This window comes from Oncorhynchus keta, chromosome 27, assembly GCF_023373465.1.
Source record: "Oncorhynchus keta strain PuntledgeMale-10-30-2019 chromosome 27, Oket_V2, whole genome shotgun sequence".
Taxonomy (NCBI): domain Eukaryota; kingdom Metazoa; phylum Chordata; class Actinopteri; order Salmoniformes; family Salmonidae; genus Oncorhynchus; species Oncorhynchus keta.
Window position 1 is genome coordinate 28,722,372 of NC_068447.1, and position 24,326 is coordinate 28,746,697.

General features: G+C 44.2%; 1 protein-coding gene across 2 annotated transcripts; it reads right to left on the bottom strand.

The window, feature by feature from the left end:
- Window positions 1–1,199: 1,199 nt before the first annotated feature.
- Window positions 1,200–20,045, bottom strand: LOC118364195 (uncharacterized). Of its 2 annotated transcripts, XM_035745506.2 has the most exons (25): window positions 19,728–20,031; window positions 18,678–18,806; window positions 18,328–18,473; window positions 16,396–16,594; window positions 14,723–16,275; window positions 14,431–14,548; window positions 14,096–14,161; window positions 13,885–13,970; window positions 13,696–13,773; window positions 10,158–10,307; window positions 9,900–10,007; window positions 9,671–9,812; window positions 9,135–9,422; window positions 8,923–8,967; window positions 8,723–8,802; window positions 5,320–5,432; window positions 4,983–5,166; window positions 4,758–4,842; window positions 4,212–4,357; window positions 4,029–4,119; window positions 3,591–3,739; window positions 3,210–3,295; window positions 2,661–2,730; window positions 2,337–2,458; window positions 1,200–2,244 (listed from the first exon to the last, which is right to left on the bottom strand). In XM_035745506.2, exons 1-25 carry the CDS (start codon window positions 19,747–19,749, stop codon window positions 2,007–2,009), a joined length of 4,494 nt encoding a protein of 1,497 aa, XP_035601399.1. In that variant the 5' UTR covers window positions 19,750–20,031; the 3' UTR covers window positions 1,200–2,006. The 2 variants fall into 2 exon arrangements, 1 of the variants encoding a protein (XP_035601399.1); XR_008083018.1 differs by lacking the exon at window positions 1,200–2,244 and having other exon boundaries at window positions 2,379–2,458; window positions 2,661–3,085; window positions 19,728–20,045.
- Window positions 20,046–24,326: the final 4,281 nt, after the last annotated feature.

Sequence of the window (24,326 nt, forward strand, 5' to 3'; positions counted from 1 at the left end):
GCTAACTACTGGAACTACACATTACTGTTTTATCATGTAGCGTTGTAGCTAACTACTGGAACTACACATTACTGTTTTATCGTGTAGCGTTGTAGCTAACTACTGGAACTACACATTACTGTTTTATCATGTAGCGTTGTAGCTAACTACTGGAACTACATAATACTGTTTATATATATATATATATATAGAAGAAAATATGGGGGGAAATAAGCAAACATTGTTTTTATCAGCAACAGAACAGCTTAATTCTCACTTGAAACAGTTTGTGTTTAATATGGCAAATTACACATTCTTGTAGTCTGACATTTCAGATTTAGATATAATTTGTCCTGAAGTAGCTTTGATGTAGTGCACTACGTTTTCAAAGTAGCTTAACTTCTTCTAGTGTGAAGTATTTGGTAGATTGGTAAATTAACAATTACTTGCATGATTCCCTCCAATCCAACATGGGGTAGGATTAACTGCTCAAGTTGTATCTCAAACTAAATATCAGTGACTTCATCCTTTAACCTTTTATTCTAGAATCTAGATGGTTGTAATGTCACCAATGGCTCCTCTGTGCTATGAAAGGGCCATTCCATCTGAATGGGCTCTTCTCACAAAAGGCTTGACCACAAACTACACACTTACAAAGCAATGTATGCACTAGAGGTCTTCTTGGGTGAAAAACATTGGTAGTGTTTATTACTAGATGTGACACTACTTGTCCCAAAAACAATCAGACCCGAACCAGATTGACAAAAAAAAGTGTTGGAGCTCATTATGACGAAACGGCTCGCTGCTTTGAGGTAGGCCTGGTTGAAATGTAAATGTGTGACCCGATCTTTTGGGCAAGTATTGTAGTTTAAGGGTAGACTCAGTTAAGTTGCCACGAGCAGCACCACAGATATTGAGATGAGTGAGATGCAAGACTTCTCTCACCGTCAAACAGTATCTGTGCAGGTGCAAGGTTCACTTCACGCTGTTCAGTGTGACCGCCAGGGTACCAAAACAGCTGAGAAGTTGAGGCTCGCGCTTCAACACTTACTTGTTGCGGAAATCGACCCACTATGCTGTTTACTTTCTGCATATCGCCGAGTCGACCTTTAATTTATACTAATTACTATAATAATCTATTTGGATTACATACTACAATCACCATTTGCAAAATCACCCAATGCATATGACTGACAATAAAACACAACCATGACATCATATTAAACATTTCATAATTTTTTTATTTGTACTATTCATTTTTAAACAAGATATCACTATATATATATCCCTTGGCTTAACACAATAGAACTCAGTTTTTTTTAAATGACCATGATTCTGTCTTCCTACTTTCACACAAAGGAATCTTATAAAAACATCCAATATCTGACCAAATGATTTACAGTAGTATCATACCAACTTCAATTCTATTTACAAAAGGTACATTACATTTACAGTAGAAGGTGGCTTGTTAGCAGCAGATATGTTTGAGTGTTTCTCATATGGCTGTCATAAAGCAACAGAGGTAGTCTTGCTGGATCTAACCAGCTTTGTTGAGAACATCCCTGCATGTCACAGCTTTGACTTGCACAGAAAGTGACAGTGGGTAAAAAAAAAAAAAAAACTACATACATGAAATCTCAAGTCATCTAATAGAGGCCAAATATCAAGTAATTTTCCCATAAAAAGAGACATAAATGAATAATAACCCAATGAGAGGATTATCCAACTTAGCACTATTAACACAGACTGTGAACCCAACTGTGATGATGAAGCTTTGTCTTAGTAAGATGTGTCTGCTCTTTCTTCTTGCTTGGCCTTTGTGTCAGGTAAGAAAACCCGTGTGAACATAATAAAAGAGATGCATAAAAGGGTTTAAGTAGAAAACTTAAAAGATTAAAAAAGATCAGATAAGGAGATTTTTTGTTGTGGGTATTTTCTGTTTAGTTTTCCCCCCTATTAATTTAGTTCTGTCTTATTGGCCACAGACCCGTAGGGTGGAGGGTAAGCTCCCTTAATGAACCTGACTGTCACTCCAGGGGACTAAACCATGATGGGCCACCCATTGACCCCTCCCCCATAGCTGTTGCTGAGGAACTAGATGGCTGCGAAAGGAACGGGGGAAGTTGTTCGCAGGCAAAGTACTCCTTCAGTGGGGCAAAGAGATGGCGGATCACAGGCACACTCCAGGACTTCCCCAGCACCTTCTGCCTCTGCTGGCGATTCATGTTCTTTACATCGGTGTAGTGCTTGGGGAAGCCAAAGATCCTTGAAGTGAAAGGCAGAAGAGAAAGAGAACATCTTTAGTATCCACTGAGTTATATTTAAAAAAATGAAATGCCATTTTTCAAAATGCCTACTTCTCTAACTCCGTGATCCACAGGTGGTCATCCACGCCTTTCTCTGACACAGGGAGCTTGCTCACGTCCTTGCCCTGCTTGAGGGAGTTCGGGTTGGTGGTGATGGTCCTCACTTTTGTGAACTGTGCAATAGAATACAAAATAAACAAAGGAAAACAAGAAAGTAAGACACCAGGAAATGCTCGGACAAACAGTCACCGGTTCTAAAGAAAGACGGGTAGACTAACTCAAATGAAAAAAAAAAAAAACATTTGAAAAGAACCAAAGAGGATCAGATTGGGACTTCCTAGTTAAATAGAAAATTAATTTGAAACATTTTCTGACCTTGGCAACTCTTCCCCTTTCAAGGCAGTCCTGGAGAATAACCTTGTCGGTCTGGGATGCAATGATGGGTCTAGAACAGAATCAGACACATTGGACAAAACCCAAGAAGATTTCTAAAGGCAGGAAGCAGACTCATCACTAAGAAGATAATTATTGTAATTATTTCACCACTATGGCCTATTTATTGCCTTACCCCCCTAATCTTACTACATATAGACTTTTCTATTGTGTTATTGACTGTACGTTTGTTTATCCCATGTGTTGTTTGTGTCGCACTGCTTTGCTTTATCTTGGCCAGGTCGCAGTTGTAAATGAGAACTTGTTCTCAACTGGCCTACCTGGTCAAATAGTCACAGAGATGGGACTAAAGATGGTGTCATACTGGTGTGGTCCTGGGTTTTTGTGAAGACCCACATATCTGTAGACTATAGAGATCAATTGCACTGAATAAATCATTTTAATCTATGGTTTCAATAATCAAAGGGGTTGATGAGAAAGGATCATGGATCAGCTGAGTGGTTTAGTTTGGTCCAGGGTGCAGACACGTACCTGTTCATCCCAGGGATGTTGCCCCAGAAGTATCGCGCTCTGTGGGCCGGGCTCACATTCACCGCATCCACCAGAACTGGGTTGCACTGAGAACAGACTCAGTTATTTGAGTTCTAAACTACAGAACATTTAGACAGTATGATTTGTATACAAATCAAGAGATCTGGTGCTGTGTTCATGTGAATTATTCGATTTTCTGACTTCAAACCCGTTCATTCTGAGACCCAGACCAAAACCACAAAGACTCAGAAATATAAGCAGCAAAATTTTGTTTTAAGCTTGAACCCTAAGTTTCCCATTAGAATTCCCAATTTTCGGAGACAAAAATGTACGCAGCACGATACAACTGTTCTAAGAGGAGAGTGAATGGGGCTTGCTAACCTCCAGGAAGCGGCAGATGTCGACCTTGTGGTGGTTGTTCATGAACACCACGTTCTCGAAAAACCAGAAGAACGGCCTCCGGTCGTCTTCTTTGGGCTTCATGATGTGAAGAAGCCGGTAATACTCAAAGAAGAGCCTCCCTGTCCCTTCTACAGACAGAATGACAGATTTAATAAGCACCCATAACACAGGGGAATAGTCTGGGAAGTCAGGTTATGCACTGTAGCTAAGCAGTGAACAACATTGCAGAGCTGATATCCACATTAGAGCTAACACAGATGTTGCACTCTACTTGCCTATTCCAAACTAACCACACGGTTGTACACTGCACTCTGCTGGTAATGTCTATAAGCCACACTACAAAATGTGTAGAAAATACTTAAATATATTTTTACTCTGTTGATCTCACAAGGTAAACTATTCAAGTCCCAGACATACCAAACAGTCCCTTCCGTGCTGGGTTCACCATGGCCAGATCGTTGCAAGGGCTCCCACCAATGAGCAGATCGAACGGACCCCACTTTAGGATCTGCATTGGACAAGAGTTGTGAGGTCTGTTTTAGTAATGACCAATGTTTCAAACCGACAGTAAAAGTGCTGTGCTCACATTATAAGACGTACGTGCTCTTTGGTGATGAGCCGGACATCATCCACATGTATGATCTTGCCTTCATGGTTGATCTCAGAAACAGCAATGGACTCCGAACAGATCTCCGAGGCCACATATTTGTCCACCTTGAATCCCAGCTCTTTCAGCACCAAGTAACCTAAGGGTCAAATAAAACCGATGTCTGTTTTGGTTAAGTGCTACTGTGCAAAGTCTGATTATTGAAGTTCCTCTTCTCGTTAGACCTTAAAAGGGGTATCATTTTCACAGTGGAATCAGAACAGTTGAAAAACAATAGAATTAGCATCAAATGAAATAGTCACAGTAGAAGCAGAACAAATAATTGTAGAATCAAAATTAGAGTAGAATTAAAACAAATACAGTAGTATTTTTGTCAGCAGAATTACATTTACATTTAAGTCATTTAGCAGACGCTCTTATCCAGAGCGACTTACAAATTGGTGCATTCACCTTATGACATCCAGTGGAACAGCCACTTTACAATAGTGCATCTAAATCTATTAGAATTAGAATGGAAGAACTCCGGCGCAGCAGCTAACCTGTGCCAATCCCATCAAACAGTGAGAGGACGTTGATTGGTCGACGCAGGTTGGCAGGGATGGACGGGTATACCCGATCGGGCTCCTAGAGAGGGCAAAGGTTTAGCACACTCATTCGGTTATTGACCAATAAGTGCAGTACCGGTATGTAAATGAATGTTACTAATAGATCAAATCAAAACAAAAAGCATTCCATTCTAAGGTAACGCTACAACCACCACTCACAAACTGAAAGGCACTGTTATTTGCAAAAAACTCCTGGACACGGATGCTCCAGTCAAGACGGGGTTTCAGGGCACCGTGGGCATTGTATGGTTCACACAGGTAGCAGATCCATGGATCCACCTCCTTCAGAAAGTCAAAGGTACCTGGGCCAACCAAGATGTTTAGGCAGTCCAAACAGTAGGAGCTGGGAGAAGACATATGTTAGAACATGACCCATGTCTGGAAGGTTTAGAGTAAACAATGGCATAGGAGGCCAGTGGAGTGAGAATGGGGAGGACGGTCCCTCTTCCACCAGCCTCCACTGGAGAGAGCGTTAGTAGCAAATACTGTTACTCACCGGCAGCAGCTGTCGTTCCCACAGAGGATGACCTCCAGGCCAGCACAGCACACTGTACAGTATGACTGGTAGCCATCCTCATCGTATCGATAGAGAGTCTCAGTGAAGTTATCCTGTAGGGAAGAGTAGTCAGTGTTATAACTTCCCATATAAAGATTTAGGAATTGGCACAACTAGGGAAGACATGACCATCTGAAAGAAATGGAGGCAACACACATAAACAAAATGTATAACATATACAGTACCAGTCAAAAGTTTGGACATACTTACTCATTCAAGGGTTTTTCTTTTATAACACATATGGAATCATGTAGTAACCAAAACAGTGTTAAACAAATCAAAAATATTTGAGATTCTTTAAAATAGCCACCCTTTGCCTTGATGAGTGTTGCACACTCTTGACATTATCTCAACCAGCTTCATAAGGTAGTCACCTGGAATGCATTTCAATCAACAGGTGTGTCTTGTTAAAAGTTAATTGGTGGAATTTCTTTCCTTCTTAATGTGTTTGAACCAATCAGTTGTGTTGCTACAAAGAAACCACTACTAAAGGACACCAATAAGAAGAGAACCGTCAGTTTTGCGATGTGGAGTTCATCCTGGGAGAGAGGGAGGAGAGAGTCCTTGGTCATATTGCCATCGTGACTGCAAGATGCCAGTGGCTGAGAAAGAAGATCCTGCAGGCCCGGGATAGACAGAGACAGAGGATTAAACAACAGGAGAACAGTGAGGAGGGGGGTGAGGAGGGGGCGGGGGCCGGAGGTCCCAGGGATATCCCAGGGGGCACCAGGGCTTCAGGGAACCAGCCCATGCTGGAGGTGCACATCAGAGAGGCCGAGGCCCAGCCCTTCGAGGTGTTGATGCAGTTCCTGTACACAGACAAGATCCAGTACCCGCGCAGAGGTCACGTCCAGGACGTTCTGCTAATCATGGATGTCTACAAGCTGGCGCTGAGCTTCAAGCTGTCGCGGCTGGAGCAGCTGTGTGTGCAGTACATCGAGGCGTCGGTGGACCTTCAGAACGTTCTGAGCGTGTGCGAACAAGCCAACAAGCTGCAGCTGGATCAGCTCAAGGAGCACTGTCTTAACTTTGTGGTGAAGGAGACTCACTTTAACCAGGTGATCATGACCAAGGAGTTTGAGCACCTGTCCACCCCTCTGATCGTGGAGATAGTCCGGCGGAAGCAGCAGCCTCCCCCCAGGGTGTACTCGGATCAGCCCGTGGACATCGGCACCTCCCTGGTGCAGGACATGAAGGCCTACTTGGAGGGCGGCGGCCTGGACTTCTGTGACATCGTCCTGCTATTGGACGGACACCCGCGGCCCGCCCATAAAGCTATACTAGCCGCCCGCTCAAGCTACTTTGAGGCGATGTTCCGGTCCTTCATGCCCGAGGACGGCCAGGTGAACATCTCCATCGGGGAGATGGTACCCAGCAAGCAGGCCTTTGAGTCCATGCTCCGCTATATCTACTACGGCGACGTTAGCATGCCTCCCGAAGACTCTCTCTACCTGTTCGCAGCGCCATATTACTATGGTTTCTCCAACAACAGGCTACAGGCCTACTGCAAGCAGAACCTGGAGATGAATGTGACGGTGGAGAACGTCCTCCAGATCCTGGAGGCGGCGGACAAGACCCAGGCCTGGGACATGAAGAAGCACTGCCTGCACATCATCGTCCACCAGTTCATCAAGATCCACGGATGCCTCATTGCCATTGCACTGCCCACTGCCCTATTCCACTTGGACAAGAGGAATACCTATGTGAGAATGCTGTTCATCGACTACAGCTCAGCCTTCAACAACAACATTGCCCTCTAAGCTCATCACTAAGCTCAGGGCCCTCGGCCTGTACTCCTCCCTGTACAACTGGGTCCAAGACTTTCTGACGGCCGACCCCAGGTGGTGATGGTAGGCAACAACACTTCCGCCACGCTGATCCTCAACATGGGGGTCCCACAGGGGTGTGTGTTCAGCCCCCTCTTGTACTCCCTGTTAACCCATGACTGCGTGGCTATGCACATCTCCAACTCAATCATCAAGTTTGCTGACAACACATCAGGTGTAGTCCTGACTACCAACAACGACGGGACAGCCTACAGGGAGATGAGAGTCCTGGTGGAATGGTGCCAGGAAAATAACCTCTACCTCAATGTCAACAAAATGAAGAAGATGATCGTGAACTACAGAAAACAGCAGAGAGAGCACAACCCGACCCACATCGACGGGTCACAGTGTAGAGGGTCAAAAGCAGTTCCTCAACGTGCAAATCACTGACGACCTGAAATGATCCCTCCACACCGACACTGTGATGGTGGCTAAAGAAGAAATTCAGCTGTGTCCCTAAGACCCTTAGCTTCTATCTCCAGGCCATCAAACTGTTTAGGCTGGGTTACTGTACAGCACTTTGTGACATCAGCTGATGTAAGAAGGGCTTTATAAATACATTTGATTGATTGATTGATTGAGAAGAGACTTGCCAACAAAACACTAGCAATGGACAATAGACCAGTGGAAATCTGTCCTCTGGTCTGATGAGTACAAATTTGAGATTGTCTTTGTGAGACAGTATTTTTTAAATGCATTTTACTAGGCAAGTCAGTTAAGAACAAATTCTTATTTTTAATGATGGCCTATGAACAGTGGGTTAACTGCCTTGTTTAGGGGCAGAACAACAGATTTGTACCTTGTCAGCTCAGGGATTCGATCTTGCAACCTTTCGGTTACTAGTCCAACACTAACCACTAGGCTACGCTGCCGCCCCAAGAGTAGGTGAACGGATGATCTCTGCATATTTGTTCCCACCGTGAAGCATGGAGGAGGAGGTGTGATGGTGCTTTAGTGACACTGTCTGATTTATTTAGTATTCAAGGCACCCTTAACCAGCATGGCTACCACAGCATTCTGCAGAAATATACAATCACATCTGGGTTCCGCTTAGTGGGACTATCATTTGTTTTTCAACATGACAATGACTCAACACACCCCCAGGCTGTGTAAGGGCTATTTGACCATGATGGAGATTGATGGAGTGCTGCATCAGGTGACCTGTTCTCCACAATCACCCGACTTCAACCCAATTGAGATGGTTTGGGATGAGTTGGACCGCAGAGTGAAGGAAAAGCAGCCAACAAGTGCTCAGCATATGTGGGAACTCCTTCAAGACTGTTGGAAAAGCATTCCAGGTGAAGCTGGTTGAGAGAATGCTAAGAGTGTGCAATGCTGTCATCAAGGCAAAGGGTGGCTACTTTGAAGAATCTCAAATAGTCAAAATAAAGAAAAACCCATGAATGAGTAAGTGTCCAAACTTTTGACTGGTACTGGATGTTTTTGTAACCTCTCTGACCTGTACAACATGATGAAATGTAGCAAGAACCACAAGATGAATATATGTTTTGCTTTACCTTGCATTTAAGGCAAAGGCTTCCTTCAAACAGTGGATGGAAAATCTCTATATCATCAGCCATACAGCACAGGCAGAAAGCTTTGGAAGATACAAAAAAAAAATTACAAAGTGAGTGAACAAAACAATGAAGGAACCAGACTTCCAACACAATACCACTATTTAATACAAAAGTGTGTCCATGTCAGCACAAGCTCTCACCTTCAATGTCCAGTCTTTTCTTCTGTACCCTTTGAACCATCTCCTCTGAGAAAATAAAGATACAAAATACAGTATATTAAATGAGTGCGCAGAGACAGTGTCAGTGCATTGAGAAAAGTAATCAAATAGGAAATACCGCTGTTGGAAGTGATTTGAAACACAATTATTAACAGAGGATATATCAGCGTGAAGAAAGAGTAGAGAAGGCCCACCTCTGTATTTCTGATCCGGCTGTTCATAGACATAGCCTGGGTCTTTTCTTTTGTCGGACTGCTGCTTTTGTTTTTTGAGTGGTGGCTGGCAGTCCGGATTTTGATCATTTTTCTCCATGTTGGACGAGGCACCTGCATCCTCCTCCTGCCTGAGGTTGAAGGTGCCGCTGTCCAGGTTCAGCGAGAGCTTGGTGAGACACACAGACACCTGGCTCAGGTTGTGCAGTTCGCGGTTGATGGATGTTGCCTTTTCTTGGTCCGGTTGCTTCCCATTAGCAATCCCTTTCGCTGTAAACATCATTAACATCAAAATATTGTACACCATTAAGACAAAATATATCTATTTATTTTCATACAAGTTGTTATAACATCTTCAAAATTAAAGAGGGGTATCATGTATGTAATACCCACTGGGCACACACGTCAGTTCAACGTCTATTCCACATTGGGTCAACGTAATTTAATTGAAATTACGTGGGAACATTGGCTCAAGTGGGTAGATACAGAATGATATGTTAGTCAGCCTCTTAGCTTACCCTCTGTCTGGAGTGGTGGTTGGAACCCATCTGGACCAGTGGGTTTGAAACCGCCGAAGGCCCAGTCCACCATTTCCCTGAGGTGCTCCTCCCGCTTCTCTGAACCCAGGGAAAACACCTTCCCACATCTTGAAGCAGCCACCTACACGGTTACATATCAACACACAATCGGATGGGATACACACATACAAATCGACAATCATACACAAGCAGAGCTAGACAGACTGACCTGTAAAGACTGGAATATAGCATCCCTGTACGTGACGAGGGTGGCGAAGCTATTTGTGCAGAAACATTGTGCAAACGATCCAAATGGCAGCAGTCCCCGGGTGTTTTTCTGAAACAGACAGAATTTCACTGAGTGATAGGCACAACAATTCACCTTTACAATTTAATTTAAAAAACATTATTGTCCATCAAATATGGACACTCATAACTCACATAAACACACTGACAACAAAAACACGATGTCCTTCTCCACCCTCACCTCGGATAACATGCCATCCCCAAACCATTCAACTTTCCGGATGCTTTTGGCTGCCTGCCGCCCCTTCCAGGGTTGGACAGTCCCTGGCCACAGGGAGAATCCCCCCATCTGTCCCCATACCAGATCCCCCACATTGTAGCCCTTCTCATCCTACAGGGAAATGCACAGCACACAGTCAGCCATACACCACAAAACACATCTGGTGAGATTGAACACTGAAATACATTGATATGTACCATTGTTGGCCTCAAAGCTAACTGTCATGATAATGTAAATCAGAAAAGAGAAAGGATTATTTTACACACTTCAGTTAAGCAGAGAGAATTAAGACTAATAACATAATACTACTTAACAAATGTATAAGACCTTGGCAAGAAAAAGTGTGTGAACCCTTTGGAATTACCTGGACATAAATTGGTCATCAAATTTCAACTTCATCCAAGTCACAACAATAGACAGTCTGCTTATACTAATAACACGTGTACATATCTTTAATGAACACACCGTGTAAACATTCACAGTGCAGGGTGGGAAAAGTATGTGAACTAGAGGTCAACCAATTAATTAGGGCCGATTTCAAGTTTCCATACCAATTGGAAATCAGTATTTTTGGGCGCAGATTTACCAAATGTTTTTTTTTGTTGTTGTACACCTTTATTTAACTAGGCAAGTCAGTTAAGAACACATTCTTATTTTCAATGACGGCCTAGGAACGGTGGGTTAACTGCCTCGTTCAGGGGCAGAGAGACAGATTTTCACCTTGTCAGCTCGGGGGATTCAATCTTGCAACCTGACAGTTAACTAGTCCAACGCAATAACGACCTGCCTCTCTCTCTCTTGCACTCCACCAGGAGACTGACTGCCTGTTATGCAAATGCAGTAAGCCATGGTAAATTGCTAGCTAGCATTAAACTGATCTTATGAAAACAATCAATCATAATCACTAGTTAACTACACATGGTTGATATTACTAGATATTATCTAGCGTGACCTGTGTTGCATATAATCTGACTGACCATACAAGCATCTAAGTATCTGACTGAGCGGTGGTAGACAGAAGCAGGCGCGTAAACATTCATTCAAACAGCACTTTCGTGCGTTTTGCCAGCAGCTCTTCGTTGTGCATCAAGCATTGCGCTGTTTATGACTTCAAACCTATCAACTCCCGAGATGAGGCTCGTGTGACCGAAGTGAAATGGCTGGCTAGTTAGCGTGCACTAATAGAGTTTCAAACTTCACTCGCTCTGAGCCTTGGAGTGGTTGTTCCCCTTGCTCTGCATGGGTAACGCTGCTTCGATGTGGTGGCTGTTGTCGTTGTGTTGCTGATTCGAGCGAGGAGAGGGACGGAAGCTATAGTGTTACACTGGCAATACTAAAGTGCCTATAAGAACATCCAAATTGTCAAAAGTTAATGAAATACAAATGGTATAGAGGGAAATAGTCCTATAATAACTACAACTTCTTACCTGGGAATATTGAAGACTCATGTTAAAAGGAACCACCAGCTTTCATGTTCTGAGCAAGGAACGGAAACGTTAGCTTTCTTACATAGCACATATTGCCCTTTTACGTTCTTCTCCAACACTTTGTTTTTGCATCATTTCAAATTGAACATGTTTCATTTTCTACTTGAGGCTAAATTGACTTTATTGATGTATTATAGTAAGTTAAAATAAGTGTTAATTCAGTATTGTTGTAATTGTCATTATTACAAATACATTTATCTTTAAATTGGCTGATTAATCGGTATCTGCTTTTTTGGTCCTCCAAAAAAAAAATAAAAAAAAAAAATAAATAAATAAAAAATAAAAAAATAAAAAAAATCGGTATCGGCATTGGAAAAAAATAAACAAAAAAATCATAAATCGGTCGGCCTCTAATGTTAACCCTTGGTTTTAATAACTGGTTGATCCTACTTCGGCAGCAATAACCTCAACCAAACATTTTCTGTAGTTGCGGATCAGACCTGCACAACAGTCAGGAGGAATTTTGGACCATTCCTGGAACGAGTGCGCTGAGAGTCGGGAAGCCAGTTCAGGGAGTGAGTGTTTTAATAAATAAAATAACAGAGTCATTAACACCAGAGTAAAGATCCAAGGGGAGTGACAGATATAGGGAAGATAATCAAAGAGATTATAGAGTCCAGGTGAGTGACATGAGGCACAGGTGTGCGAGACAATGGTGACAGGTGTGCTGGATAATCAGCAGCCTGATGACCTAGAGGCCGGAGAGGGAGTATAAGTGACATCCACAGAGTTCAAGTAACAGACACATCTCAACATCAACTCTTCAGAGGAGACTGCGTCACAATTCCTCTGTTTCAGTTCAGCAATATTCTTGGGATGTCTGGCGTGAACCGCTCTCTTGAGGACATGCCACAGCATCTCAATTGGGTTGAGGGCACGACTCTGACTGGGCCCATCCAGAAGATGTATTTTCTTCTGTTGTTGATTTACTTCTGTGTTTTGGGTCGTTGTCCTGTTGCATCACCCAACTTCCGTTGAGCTTCAATTGGGGGACAGATAGCCTTACAGTCTCTGCAAAATGTCTTAATAAACTTGGGAATTCTTTTTTCAGTTGATGATAGAAAGCTGTCCAGGCCCTGAGGCAGCAAAGCAGCCCCAAACCATGATGCTCCCTCCACCATACTTTACAGTTGGGATGAGGTTGATGTTGGTGTGCTGTACCCTTTCTTCTCCACACATAGTGTTGTGTGTTCCTGCCAAACAACTCAACTTCAGTTTCATCTGTCCACAGAATATTTTGCCAATAGCGCTGTGGAACATCTAGATACTCTTTTGTGAACTTCAGACGTGCAGTTATGTTTTTTTTGTACAGTGGTGTCCTCCCATGAACAACATTCTTGTTTACTGTTTTACGTATCGTAGACTCGTTAACGGAGATGTTAGCATGTTCCAGAGATTTTTTTAAATGTCTTTAGCTGACACTCTAGGATTCTTCTTAACCTCATTCAGCGCTGTGCTCTTGTAGTCATCTTTGCAGGACGACCACTCCTAGGGAGAGTAGCAACAGTGCTGAACTTTCTCAATTTATAGACAATTTGTCTTACCCTGGACTGGTGAACATCAAGGTTTAGAGATACTTTTGTAACCTTTTCCAGCTCTATGCAAGGCAACAATTCTGAGATCTTTTGTTCGAGGCATGGTTCACATCAGGCAATACTTCGTGTGAATAGCAAACTCAAATTTTGTGAGCTTTTTTATAGGGCAGGGCACCTCTGACCAACATCTCCAATCTCGTCTCAATGATTGTACCCCAGGTTAGCCGACTCCTGGGTTCACATACTTTTTCCAATCTACACTGAATGTTTAAATGATATATTCAATATAGACAAGACAAATACAATAGTTTGTGCGTTATTAGTTTAAGCAGACTGTTTGTCTGTTGTGACTTTATGCAGAAATCCAGATAATGCCAAAGGGTTCACATACTTTTTCTTGCCACTGTACATACATAACAGTATAATTTAATATAATAACATTGACAATCTGTTTTTTATGGAGTCAACAGTACCTACCTCGTACAGGCAGGAGGATGTCTTAGATGGTCCTTCAGGGGTGGATGTGGCCATCGGCAGGGCATTGTCATTTTTAAGCTGGGATTCAGTGAGAGAAACACTTATATTATGCTTCCATAATATATGCACTGCACATAATCACATTTTATATAAAAAAAGGAAATAGATTTAAACAAAAATATAATGTACCTTGTGCTGTATGGTCTCAGTCCAAATAACGTCATCGTCGCTGTCATCGAGAAGAATAATTTCAATAGACCCAGTTGGCTTTAGCGCTGCCATTGTGGGCAAATTGCAAAGAGGTCAATATTTTTTTAGGACATATAAACATACAATATTCATACAATTGTCTGACAATGATCCTTTAATGAGTGTATGTGATTCTCAGTGCTATCCTTACCTGGTCTTGTGTCTGTCTGAACAGGCCTAGGTTCAGTCTCAGCAGGCTCTGTGATGTCAATCAAATCTTGAACAATCGGAATTATTAAATATACAGTATATCTGTATTCACCTACGGGGTATGCAATGTTTTTGTTCCAGCCCAGCACTCATACACTTGCATCAAATAAACAACAAATAAATGCCCTTCAGTCTGGAGAGAGGCTTAGTTGAATTGAGTCTGTTACTGCTGGGCTGGAACAAAAACCTGCACACAGAAACAGAGCTGGAGACCTCTGCTCCGAATAAACAGTTTGTCAAGTGTCACATTCCGGTAAATATATAGTACAATCTTACCAGATGAGTTGCTCTCCTGTTTTAGAGGACTTGAGGGTGATGAGGGTATGCCTTCGTCCTCACTGCGTTCTGTGAGCCAGTCATCCTCATCCCGACTACCATCACCAAGCAAGGTAGCCTGGACACATATAAAAGACATCCATACCAACACATTAACAGACACAATTTTTTTGTTGTTTCTATGTTCTACATTGCAAAACAATGTGACTATAGTAATAGCATACATTACAGCAGAGCTAACACACCAACATAATTTCCCAAACAGTGCCGTCTAGTCCAGTTAGCTACACACCCGAGCGAAGACCTTGTCCCTTTGCAGAGAGCCAGAGGGGAGAGTAAGCAGGCTGCAGATCAGCCTCCGAAGGATAGATGTCTTTCCCATGGTTCTCAGCACCTGTTTCCAGTGCTGCTCCACCGTGGGGCCAGGGGTGGGAGAGTCGGCAGTAGGCTTCTCACCCTCTGAGATCATATACTCCAGGAACTCATCGGTCAGCAGGGCCATGTCCCCCGGGACTCCACACAGCCCCATGAGGGACCCCAGCTCAGCCACTACCCTACTCGTCACCTCCAGCCTCCCAGCAGGCCTCAGCAAGATGGGAATGTTCTTCAGGGCCACGTTGGATAGTGGCAGGCTCTTCATCAGGCTCCAGGTGGTAGCCTTGTAGAAGGAGACACTGCTCTCCCGGAAAGAGTCTACGACATCGTCTTCGAGTTCTGCCTGATGTTCCGACAGGAAGTCCTTCACGCGGGTGCCCGTATTCACATCCACCCTCAGGAGGTGATCCTTCTCGTTGGCAAGGAGCGTGGGCTCCCGCCGCCTCAGGGAGCGGTCCACGGCGGGCGAGAGGAGGAAGCTGGCTGCATAGGAGTGCACCAGGCTGGAGGCCTGCTGTAGGATGTTGGCCACATCAGAGTCGCCCCATTCAAGGAGCTCCTGGAAGGCACAGAGGGGCTCCAAGGCGTGCCCCAGGAACAGCAGGCTCAGTCGGACTTTTAGGTCCCTTAGACGGGTACACACTTGCTCCGCGTCCCCCTCATTGGCCCGGGACTCAAAGTACTGGAGCAGCTCGGGCCAGGCGTCTGCCATCCTCTGCACTATCCTGCCCAGGAAAAGGCACTGGGACGACAGGGGAAGGAGAGGGTCCAAGGATGGCACATCGGCAAATATCTCCTTGAGGTTGGTGGTGGGGCAGGTGGAGTAGTGGTGGTGGATGTCTCTAACCAGCTCCAGGACCGACTCCGGCAGCGCACTCACGCCCAGTTGACACGCCCGTCCAGCCAGGCCAGGGAGACCACAGAGGGACACCAGCCCAGGGTTCAGGGCCCTGAGCCCAGACTCCAACACCTGGCCCAGCCCTGTGTCTCCACAGTAGAACACAGCCAAGTTCGCCAAGGGGAGCTCAAACCTCCTCAGAGTCTCCACCAGACAGTTCAGCTCAGCTGTACCAGCTGACACTGTGGCATCCCTGGGCTGAAGGGTGTCTAGCAGGCGCACATGCTTGACCCCTGACCTCTGGTCAAAGTAGCCCATCAGGAGCACACTGGCCGTCTCCCGGTCTCCATCCCCTCCCAGCTCCACACCTCGGTACAGGTAGAGGCAGTAGGGGGTCTGGGAGCAGGCAGCGGTGATGTCCTGAGGGTATTTCTGACCCAGAACGTGTCTGGCTACCTGATCCTGGGTAAGTTCTGTCCCGTGCTTTGCTGGGCTGGGCCAGTGCTTCTGGATGAGCTGCAGCAGGCTGGGGCTGAAATGGAAAAATGTATCCTCCTTCTCCTCTGCTGTTTGAACATCCAGTACCATTTCCTGGTTCTGCCAGGGCCCCTCAGACATCTCCACTTCCCTAGCTGTGGGTGACAACATTGAGAAACCAAAACACAAATAAAGTGGATACAGTGGACTAGAATTTCATACTAGCAATTCACATGAACAAACAAAAGAACAGAGAGAGTGAAGTTGAGTCTCACAGAAGTCGAGTTGTGTCAGGGCTTTGGGTCTTTGTGGCTGTTTAGCAGCATTAGCAGGTGGCATGCTCTGTCCAGCCCGCGACTCCAGAGCATCATACTCTTGGCCATTGTGGTTGGAGTCAAAGAACACCTTGAACCACTGTAGGAAGCCCAGGCTCGCCTCAGAGCTCCCTCCGATCAGACCCTCCACTGGGATTGACTGGGGGAGGAGATATTTTACACAACATTATTAAATCACTACATGTAACAATATGCATGTTATAAAATGTAATAAGTACTAGATTACATATACACTGCTCAAAAAAATAAAGGGAACACTTAAACAACACCATGTAACTCCAAGGCAATCACTTCTGTGAAATCAAACTGTCCACTTAGGAAGCAACACTGATTGACAATAAATTTCACATGCTGTTGTGCAAATGGAATAGACAACAGGTGGAAATTATAGGCAATTTGCAAGACACCCCCAATAAAGGAGTGGTTCTGCAGGTGGTGACCACAGACCACTTCTCAGTTCCTATGCTTCCTGGCTGATGTTTTGGTCACTTTTGAATGCTGGCGGTGCTTTCACTCTAGTGGTAGCACGAGACGGAGTCTACAACCCACACAAGTGGCTCAGGTAGTGCAGCTCATCCAGGATGGCACATCAATGAGAGCTGTGGCAAGAAGGTTTTCTGTGTCTGTCAGCGTAGTGTCCAGAGCATGGAGGCGCTACCAGGAGACAGGCCAGTACATCAGGAGACGTGGAGGCCGTAGGAGGGCAACAACCCAGCAGCAGGACCGCTACCTCCGCATTTGTGCAAGGAGGAGCACTGCCAGAGCCCTGCAAAATGACCTCCAGCAGGCCACAAATGTGCATGCTCAAACGGTCAGAAACAGAATCCATGAGGGTGGTATGAGGGCCCGACGTCCACAGGTGGGGGTTGTGCTTACAGCCCAACACCGTGCAGGACATTTGGTATTAGCCAGAGAACACCAAGATTGGCAAATTCGCCACTGGGCAGGTTCACACTGAGCACATGTGACAGACGTGACAGTCTGAAGACGCCGTGGAGAACGTTCTGCTGCCTGCAACATCCTCCAGCATGACCGGTTTCACAAGGGCTTTGGAGGGGGGGGGGCGCACAGCCCTCCATGTGCTCGCTAGAGGTAGGTACCGAGATGAGATCCTCAGACCCCTTGTGAGACCATATGCTGGTGCGGTTGGCCCTGGGTTCCTCCTAATGCAAGACATCATGTGGCTGGAGTGTGTCAGCAGTTCCTGCAAGAGGAAGGCATTGACGCTATGGACTGGCCCGCCCGTTCCCCAGACCTGAATCCAATTGAGCACATCTGGGGCATCATGTCTCGCTCCATGCACCACAGACTGTCCAGGAGTTGGTGGATGCTTTAGTCCAGGTCTGGGAGGGGATCCCTCAGGAGACCATCTGCCACCTCATCAGGAGCATGCCCAGGCGTTGTAGAGAGGTCATACAGGCACGTGGAGGCCACACACACTACTGAGCCTCATTTTGACTTGTTTTAAGGACATCACATCAAAGTTGGGTCAGCCTGTAGTGTGGTTTTCCACTTTAATTTTGAGTGTGACTCCAAATCCAGACATCCATGGGTTGATACATTTGATTTCCATTGATAATTTGTGTGATTATGTTGTCAGCACATTCAACTATGTAAAGAAAAAAGTATTTAATAAGAATATTTCATTCATTCAGATCTAGGATGTGTTATTTGAGTGTTCCCTTTATTTTTTTTTGAGCAGTGTATAATATGTAATTACACCATGTTATTACTAGAGTAATTGCAGTGTTGCTACACATGTGTAAGAGCAATGGAATGAAGAAGTTGTGTGCAGATTACACACAGTCTTTTCAGACTGCAGTATATCATTAACGGGTGTATGGCTGTAGAGTGCTGTAGAGTGTAACTCACTTTGATCACCCCACTCCTCCTGAAGCCGGCCTGCAGCACACTGTAGTTGTGACGGACATCCACCTCATCACTGGCATGGAACCTCACTCTCTGTACGTCCACAGAACCAGGGAACAGCCAATGCATCAGCTGGCAGAACGCAGCACCTGGAACACACACTTAGAGTCTTAACCCATCCCTGAAACATGGTAACTTCTCAACTGGCCTACCTGGTTAAATAAAAGTTTAATAAAAACATTGATGTAGAGGAATGTTCTCTAAGTATGACAGACACATAACAGTGTATTATCTAGAGACAATACATAGGCCTAGAGAATGTCAACAGTGTGTACAATGAGCATCTAGCCTACCTGAGCATGTTTGCTCCACCTTTGTGAACCTGGTCTGTAGAGATTCATTGAGCCAAGCCAGCAGCTCATAGCGGTTGTGTTTCTCACCAGGCTTGACTTGGACATTCACTGCCATCTCCAGGTCTCCACCTGTAGCAAAAGCACATATCAATAACAATGTAGCTTAATAACTAAAACAAGGATCACAGTATTTGTATAAGTGATAGTATGTGTTAAATGCATGAATTAATATTCAGTACGGAGTGCACACTCCACCAACAAGGCTACTTTCAGGCACTGGTAAACATCAACGTAAACATCCATTTGCGTATTGTAAAGGTTGGGGGGATGGAATCGAACATCGCAATAACAATAACAGTAAACTACCGCTACAAGTGTGTCACATATAGCTGCTGCAACATTGTATCGCTCTCTAACGATTCAGGGTGTTGTAAAATTGTGTCGATTCATCTGCGCTCTTGCTTTGTGCATTCGTGCTTCACCTTAACTTCCTGAATGTTTAAATAGTAACTGTTAATATAGGCTATAGTCAAATGTTCTGATTTTAAATGTTTACACAATTCGCCAAGGGCTAAACTTACTCATGCACATATTATTTTCCCGCAAAAACACCGAATTAATGTATTGTATTTGGACCAATGCTGACCCAAGCAGCCACGTGTATAGTAACCATGCAGTGTTGAGAGAACGTGAGTGAACCGAACAAACGCAGAAGTGTTTCTTCAGGTGCCCCACATGTTATTAGAACGTTATTTAGAACCATATTTAACTCGTGTTTTCAACAAGGCTGGTAAACTGTAGCCAAAATGGCAAAACATAGATTTCTCAGCATTCCAAGCAATAATCATTTATTTGGACATATTGGTAAAAGAAAAGTATATATCATTCAATTACATTGTTATGTGTAACCTATGCTATTTATAAAGCTTGGTGAACGTAAAGTACAATACAACCTGGTAAAAGTTCATGTGAGGCTATGGGCTAGGCTACTTGTCTATTTGCTTACGATATATCGAAAATGTTCAACATTGTTCAGACATGTGCGCTCACCTAGCTCTCCTTTCCTTTTCATGGCGTTTTCAATGTCCCAAACTCGTGGTCTGTCGTTTGGCCAAGCTAGCTACTCACCCCTTTGGCTCAGGGAATACGGGATATTTAACTCGCTGCGGCTGTACAGAAGACCCATAGCTATGTTTCGTCCGCGGGATTCCAACTAATATTCTCTCTATGCTAATGTCTGGTGTTGGCGGGATTCCAACCAATGATTTCTCTATGCTAATGTTGAGTGGGGTTGGACTCCGATCCCGCTTCGTGCGCATTCACGCAAACTATGCTGTAGCTATTTGCGCCCGCCAACCATCGAAACAATGGAAACACTGTTTTACAGTTTCCAAGTCAGAATCGTAGGCGAAACATCGTAATCTATTGTTGTATCATTGTAGGCTTGTGTTTACGACATTTTGAGAGCCACAAGGTGTTGCAGACAAAAAGCCAATCAAAACGGATCTAGGCGAAATTTACTCAGCATCTCAGATGATCGAACTTTCTAGTGTGGCCACTAAAAGGAAGTAACCGAATGTACCCACATATTCATCACGTTCCACGACAAAACAACATTTAGGACTATAAAAACACCATGGGGGTAGGTAGGGGGACCACAGGGTTGAACTTTCTTGATAGAAACATAACGCCTTCGTTCCCGAAATATGCCTAAATCTGGACAGGCTAAAACTGTAGTAATGTGACCATTCCGTCCTATTTAGTTGAAACATTCTGTGCACAGGCCTACAGTAGCCTAGTTCTTCTGTTGTCAAATGGCAGCTCCAACGGGTCTAAAATGGCGAAGGTCGAAACTGAGCTCAGTTGGGATCGACTCAAACTCCGAGTAATTTGGTTAAACGAATGGATTAACATTATCCACGTTTCTATCCACCGTTTTTTGCGAGTAAAGTAATATGTATAAAAAAAAACACACGACAGCTGTGATAGAACGTTTAAATGCCGACAAATAGGCCTAATTTGTTCGTTCAACATGGTGGGATCTTTTTGTGACTAATATTATTTATCTGCAAAATGGTGGTGAAAAGTTATTATAGTATTCAGACCCCATTACCTTTTCTAAATGTTGTTAAATTATGGCCTTATTCTGAAATAGATTCAATTGTTATTTTTCTTCTCATCAGGCCTTTATGGCAGAGCAGCCAGACAGAAGCCACTCCTCAGTAAAAGGCACATGACAGCCTGCTTGGGGTTTGCCAAAGGGCACCTAAAGACTCAGACCATTAGAAACAAGATTCTCTGGTCTGATGAAACCAAGATTGAACTCTTTGGCCTGAATACCAAGCTTCACGCCTGGAGGAAACCTGGCACCATCCCTATGGTGAAGTATGGTGGTGGCTGCATCATGCTGTGGGATGTTTTTCAGTGGCAGGGCCTGGGAGATTAGTCAGGATCGAGGGAAAGATGAACAGAGTAAAGTACAGAAAGATCCTTGATGAAAACCTGCTCAAGAGCACTCAGGACCTCACACTGGGTGTCACGGCTCTCATGGTAATGAGGATCAGACCAAAGCACGTGGTAAGTGTTGAACAAAATAAACAGAGGGAAAACCGAAACAGTTCTGTAAGGTGCATAAACTATACAGAAAACAACTACCCACAAAACACAGGTGGGAAAAAAGGCTGCCTAAGTAGGATTCCCAATCAGAGACAACGATAGACAGCTGTCCCTGATTGAGAACCATTCCCGGTCAAAACATAGAAATAAAGAAACTAGAATGCCCACCCTAGTCACACCCTGGCCTAAACAAAATAAATAATAAAAGCCTCTCTATGGCCAGGGCGTGACAATGGGGCGAAGGTTCACCTTCCAACAGGACAACGACCCTAAGCACACAGCCAAGACAACACATGAGTGGCTTCAGGACAAGTCTCTGAATGTCCTTGAGTGTCCCAGGCAGAGACTGGACTTGGCCCCTTAGTTCCAGTGAAGGGAAATCTTAACGCTACAGCATACAATGGCATGCTAGATGATTCTGTCATTTGTGGCAACAGTTTGGAGAAGGTCCTTTTGTGTTTCAGCATGACAATGCCCCCATGCACAAAGCGGTCCATAAAGAAATGGTTTGTACAGATCGGTGTGGAAGAACTTGACTGGCCTGCACAGAGCCCTGACCTCAACCCCATCAAACACCTTTGCAATGAATTGGACACCGATTGCGAGCAAGCCCTAATCTCCCTACAACAGTGCATGACTTCACCAATGCTCTTGTGGCTGAATGGAAGCATGTCCCCTCAACAATGTTCCAACATCTAGTGGAAATCCTTTCCAGAAGAGTGGAGGCTATTATAGCAGGAAAGGGGGGACCAACTCCATATTAATGCCCATGATTTTGAAATTAATGTTCAACGAGCAGGTGTCCACATACTTTTGGTCATGTAGTGTATGTCTCATGTGGTCTTCCTGAAGGGCTTGACCCATGAGAGGGTGTATTTATTTATTTTTATTTCACCTTTATTTAACCAGGTAGGCTAGTTGAGAACAAGTTCTCATTTGCAACTGGGACCTGGCCAAGATAAAGCAAAGCAGTTCGACACATACAACAACACAGAGTTACACATGGAATAAACAAAACATACGGTCAATAATACATTAGAAAAAGTCTATATACAGTGTGTGCAAATGAGGTAGGATAAGGGTGGTAAGGCAATAAATAAATTGCACTGTGATAAGACTGCATCCAATTTGTTGAGTAGGGTATTGGAGGCTATTTTGTAAATGACATCGCCGAAGTCGAGGATTGGTAGGATGGTCAGTTTTACAAGGGTATGTTTGGCAGCATGAGTGAAGGATGCTTTGTTGCGAAATAGGAAGCCAATTCTAGATTTAACTTTGGATTGGAGATGTTTGATGTGGGTCTGGAAGGAGAGTTTAGTCTAACCAGACACCTAGGTATTTTTAGTTGTCCACGGATTCTAAGTCAGAGCCGTCCAGAGTAGTGATGTTGGACAGGCGGGCAGGTGCAGGCAGCGATCGGTTGAAGAGCATGCATTTAGTTTTACTTGTATTTAAGAGCAATTGGAGGCCACGGAAGGAGAGTTGTATGGCATTGAAGCTCGTCTGGAGGTTAATTGGCTGTTAGGCTGCACTCCATAACAGCACAAGAGGACAAACAATTCATTTTCAGAAACATTGTCACGTTCTGACCTTAGTTCTGTTATTATATCTTTGTTTTAGTATAGTCAGGGCGTGAGTTGGGTGGGCAGTCTGTTGGTTTTTGAGTTCGGCCTAGTATGGTTCTCAATCAGAGGCAGCTGTCAATTGTTGTCCCTGATTGAGAATCATACTTAGTTAACCTGGGTTTCACTTTTGGGTTGTGGGTGTTTGTTTTCCGTGTGTGTTTGGGCCACACGGTACTGTTTTCGGTTTGTATATTCACGTCATCGTTTGTTGTTTTGTTCGAGTGTTCTATTGTCTTTATTAAAAAACATTATGGACACTTACCACACTGCGTTTTGGTCCTCTGATCTTTCATACTACTCCTCTTCGTAAGAAGGACAAAAACCCTTAAACATTTGAATATTTCTGTACTTTTATGTATTTTTGTCATTTCCGTCCATTTTATTGCATATGTCTCGCTCCCTCGTAGCATAAACCATTTTTTTAGGGCAAACAAATGAACTAAACTCAGCAAAAAAAGAAACGTCCCTTTTTCAGGACCCTGTCTTTCAAAGATAATTCGTAAATGTCAAGGTTTTCATGTGGTGAAGGAGAGTCGGACCAAACTGCAGCGTGTATATTGCGATCCATGTTTAATCACACAACGTAACACGAATCCAAAACACAAACTCTACAAAACAATAAACGTAGTGAAAACCGAAACAGCCTTAACTGGTGCAAACTAACACAGAACAAGGACATCAAGACAATTACCCACAATACAACCAAAGAATATGGCTGCCTAAATATGGTTCCCAATCAGAGACAACGATAAGCACCTGCCTCTAATTGAGAACCACTCCAGACAGCCATAGACTTTGCTAGATAACCCCACTAGCTACAATCCCAAATACATACACACCAAAACCCCAAGACAAAACACACCACAATACAAAAACTCCATGCCACACCCTGGCCTGACCCAATACATGAAGAAAAACACAAAATACTTAGACCAGGGCGTGACAGTAAAAATCCAAATGACTTCACAGATCTCATTGTAAAGGGTTTAAACACTGTTTCCCATGCTTGTTCAATGAACCATAAACAATTAATGAACATGCACCTGTGGAGCGGTCATTGAGACACTAACAGCTTACAAACAGTAGGCAATTAAGGTCACAGTTATGGACACTGAAGAGGCCTTTCTACAAACTCGGAAAAACACAAAAAGAAAGATGCCCAATGTCCATTGTTTATACCCACGTGCAGGCTCATCCTGACATGACCCTCCAGCATGACAATTCCACCAGCCATACTGCTCGTTCTGTGCGTGATTTCCTGCAAGACAGGAATGTCAGTGTTCTGCCATGGCCAGCGAAGAGCCCGGATCTCAATCCCATTGAGCATGTCTGGGACCTGTTGGATCGGAGGGTGAGGGTTAGGGCCATTCCCCCCAGAAATGTCTGGAAACCCTTTCCACAGAGAACA

What these genes read in the sequence shown, in the direction of transcription:
- LOC118364195 (XM_035745506.2), bottom strand. Translation starts at nt 19,749, where the DNA reads ATGAAAAGGAAAGGAGAGCTAG. An exon ending in GCCTTTGCCTTAAATGCAAG is followed by an intron (nt 5,433 to 8,722) that starts GTAAAGCAAAAC and finishes TCTTCCCTACAG; the next exon opens with GATAACTTCACTGAGACTCT. An exon ending in ATAACAGTGCCTTTCAGTTT is followed by an intron (nt 4,843 to 4,982) that starts GTGAGTGGTGGT and finishes TGCCCTCTCTAG; the next exon opens with GAGCCCGATCGGGTATACCC.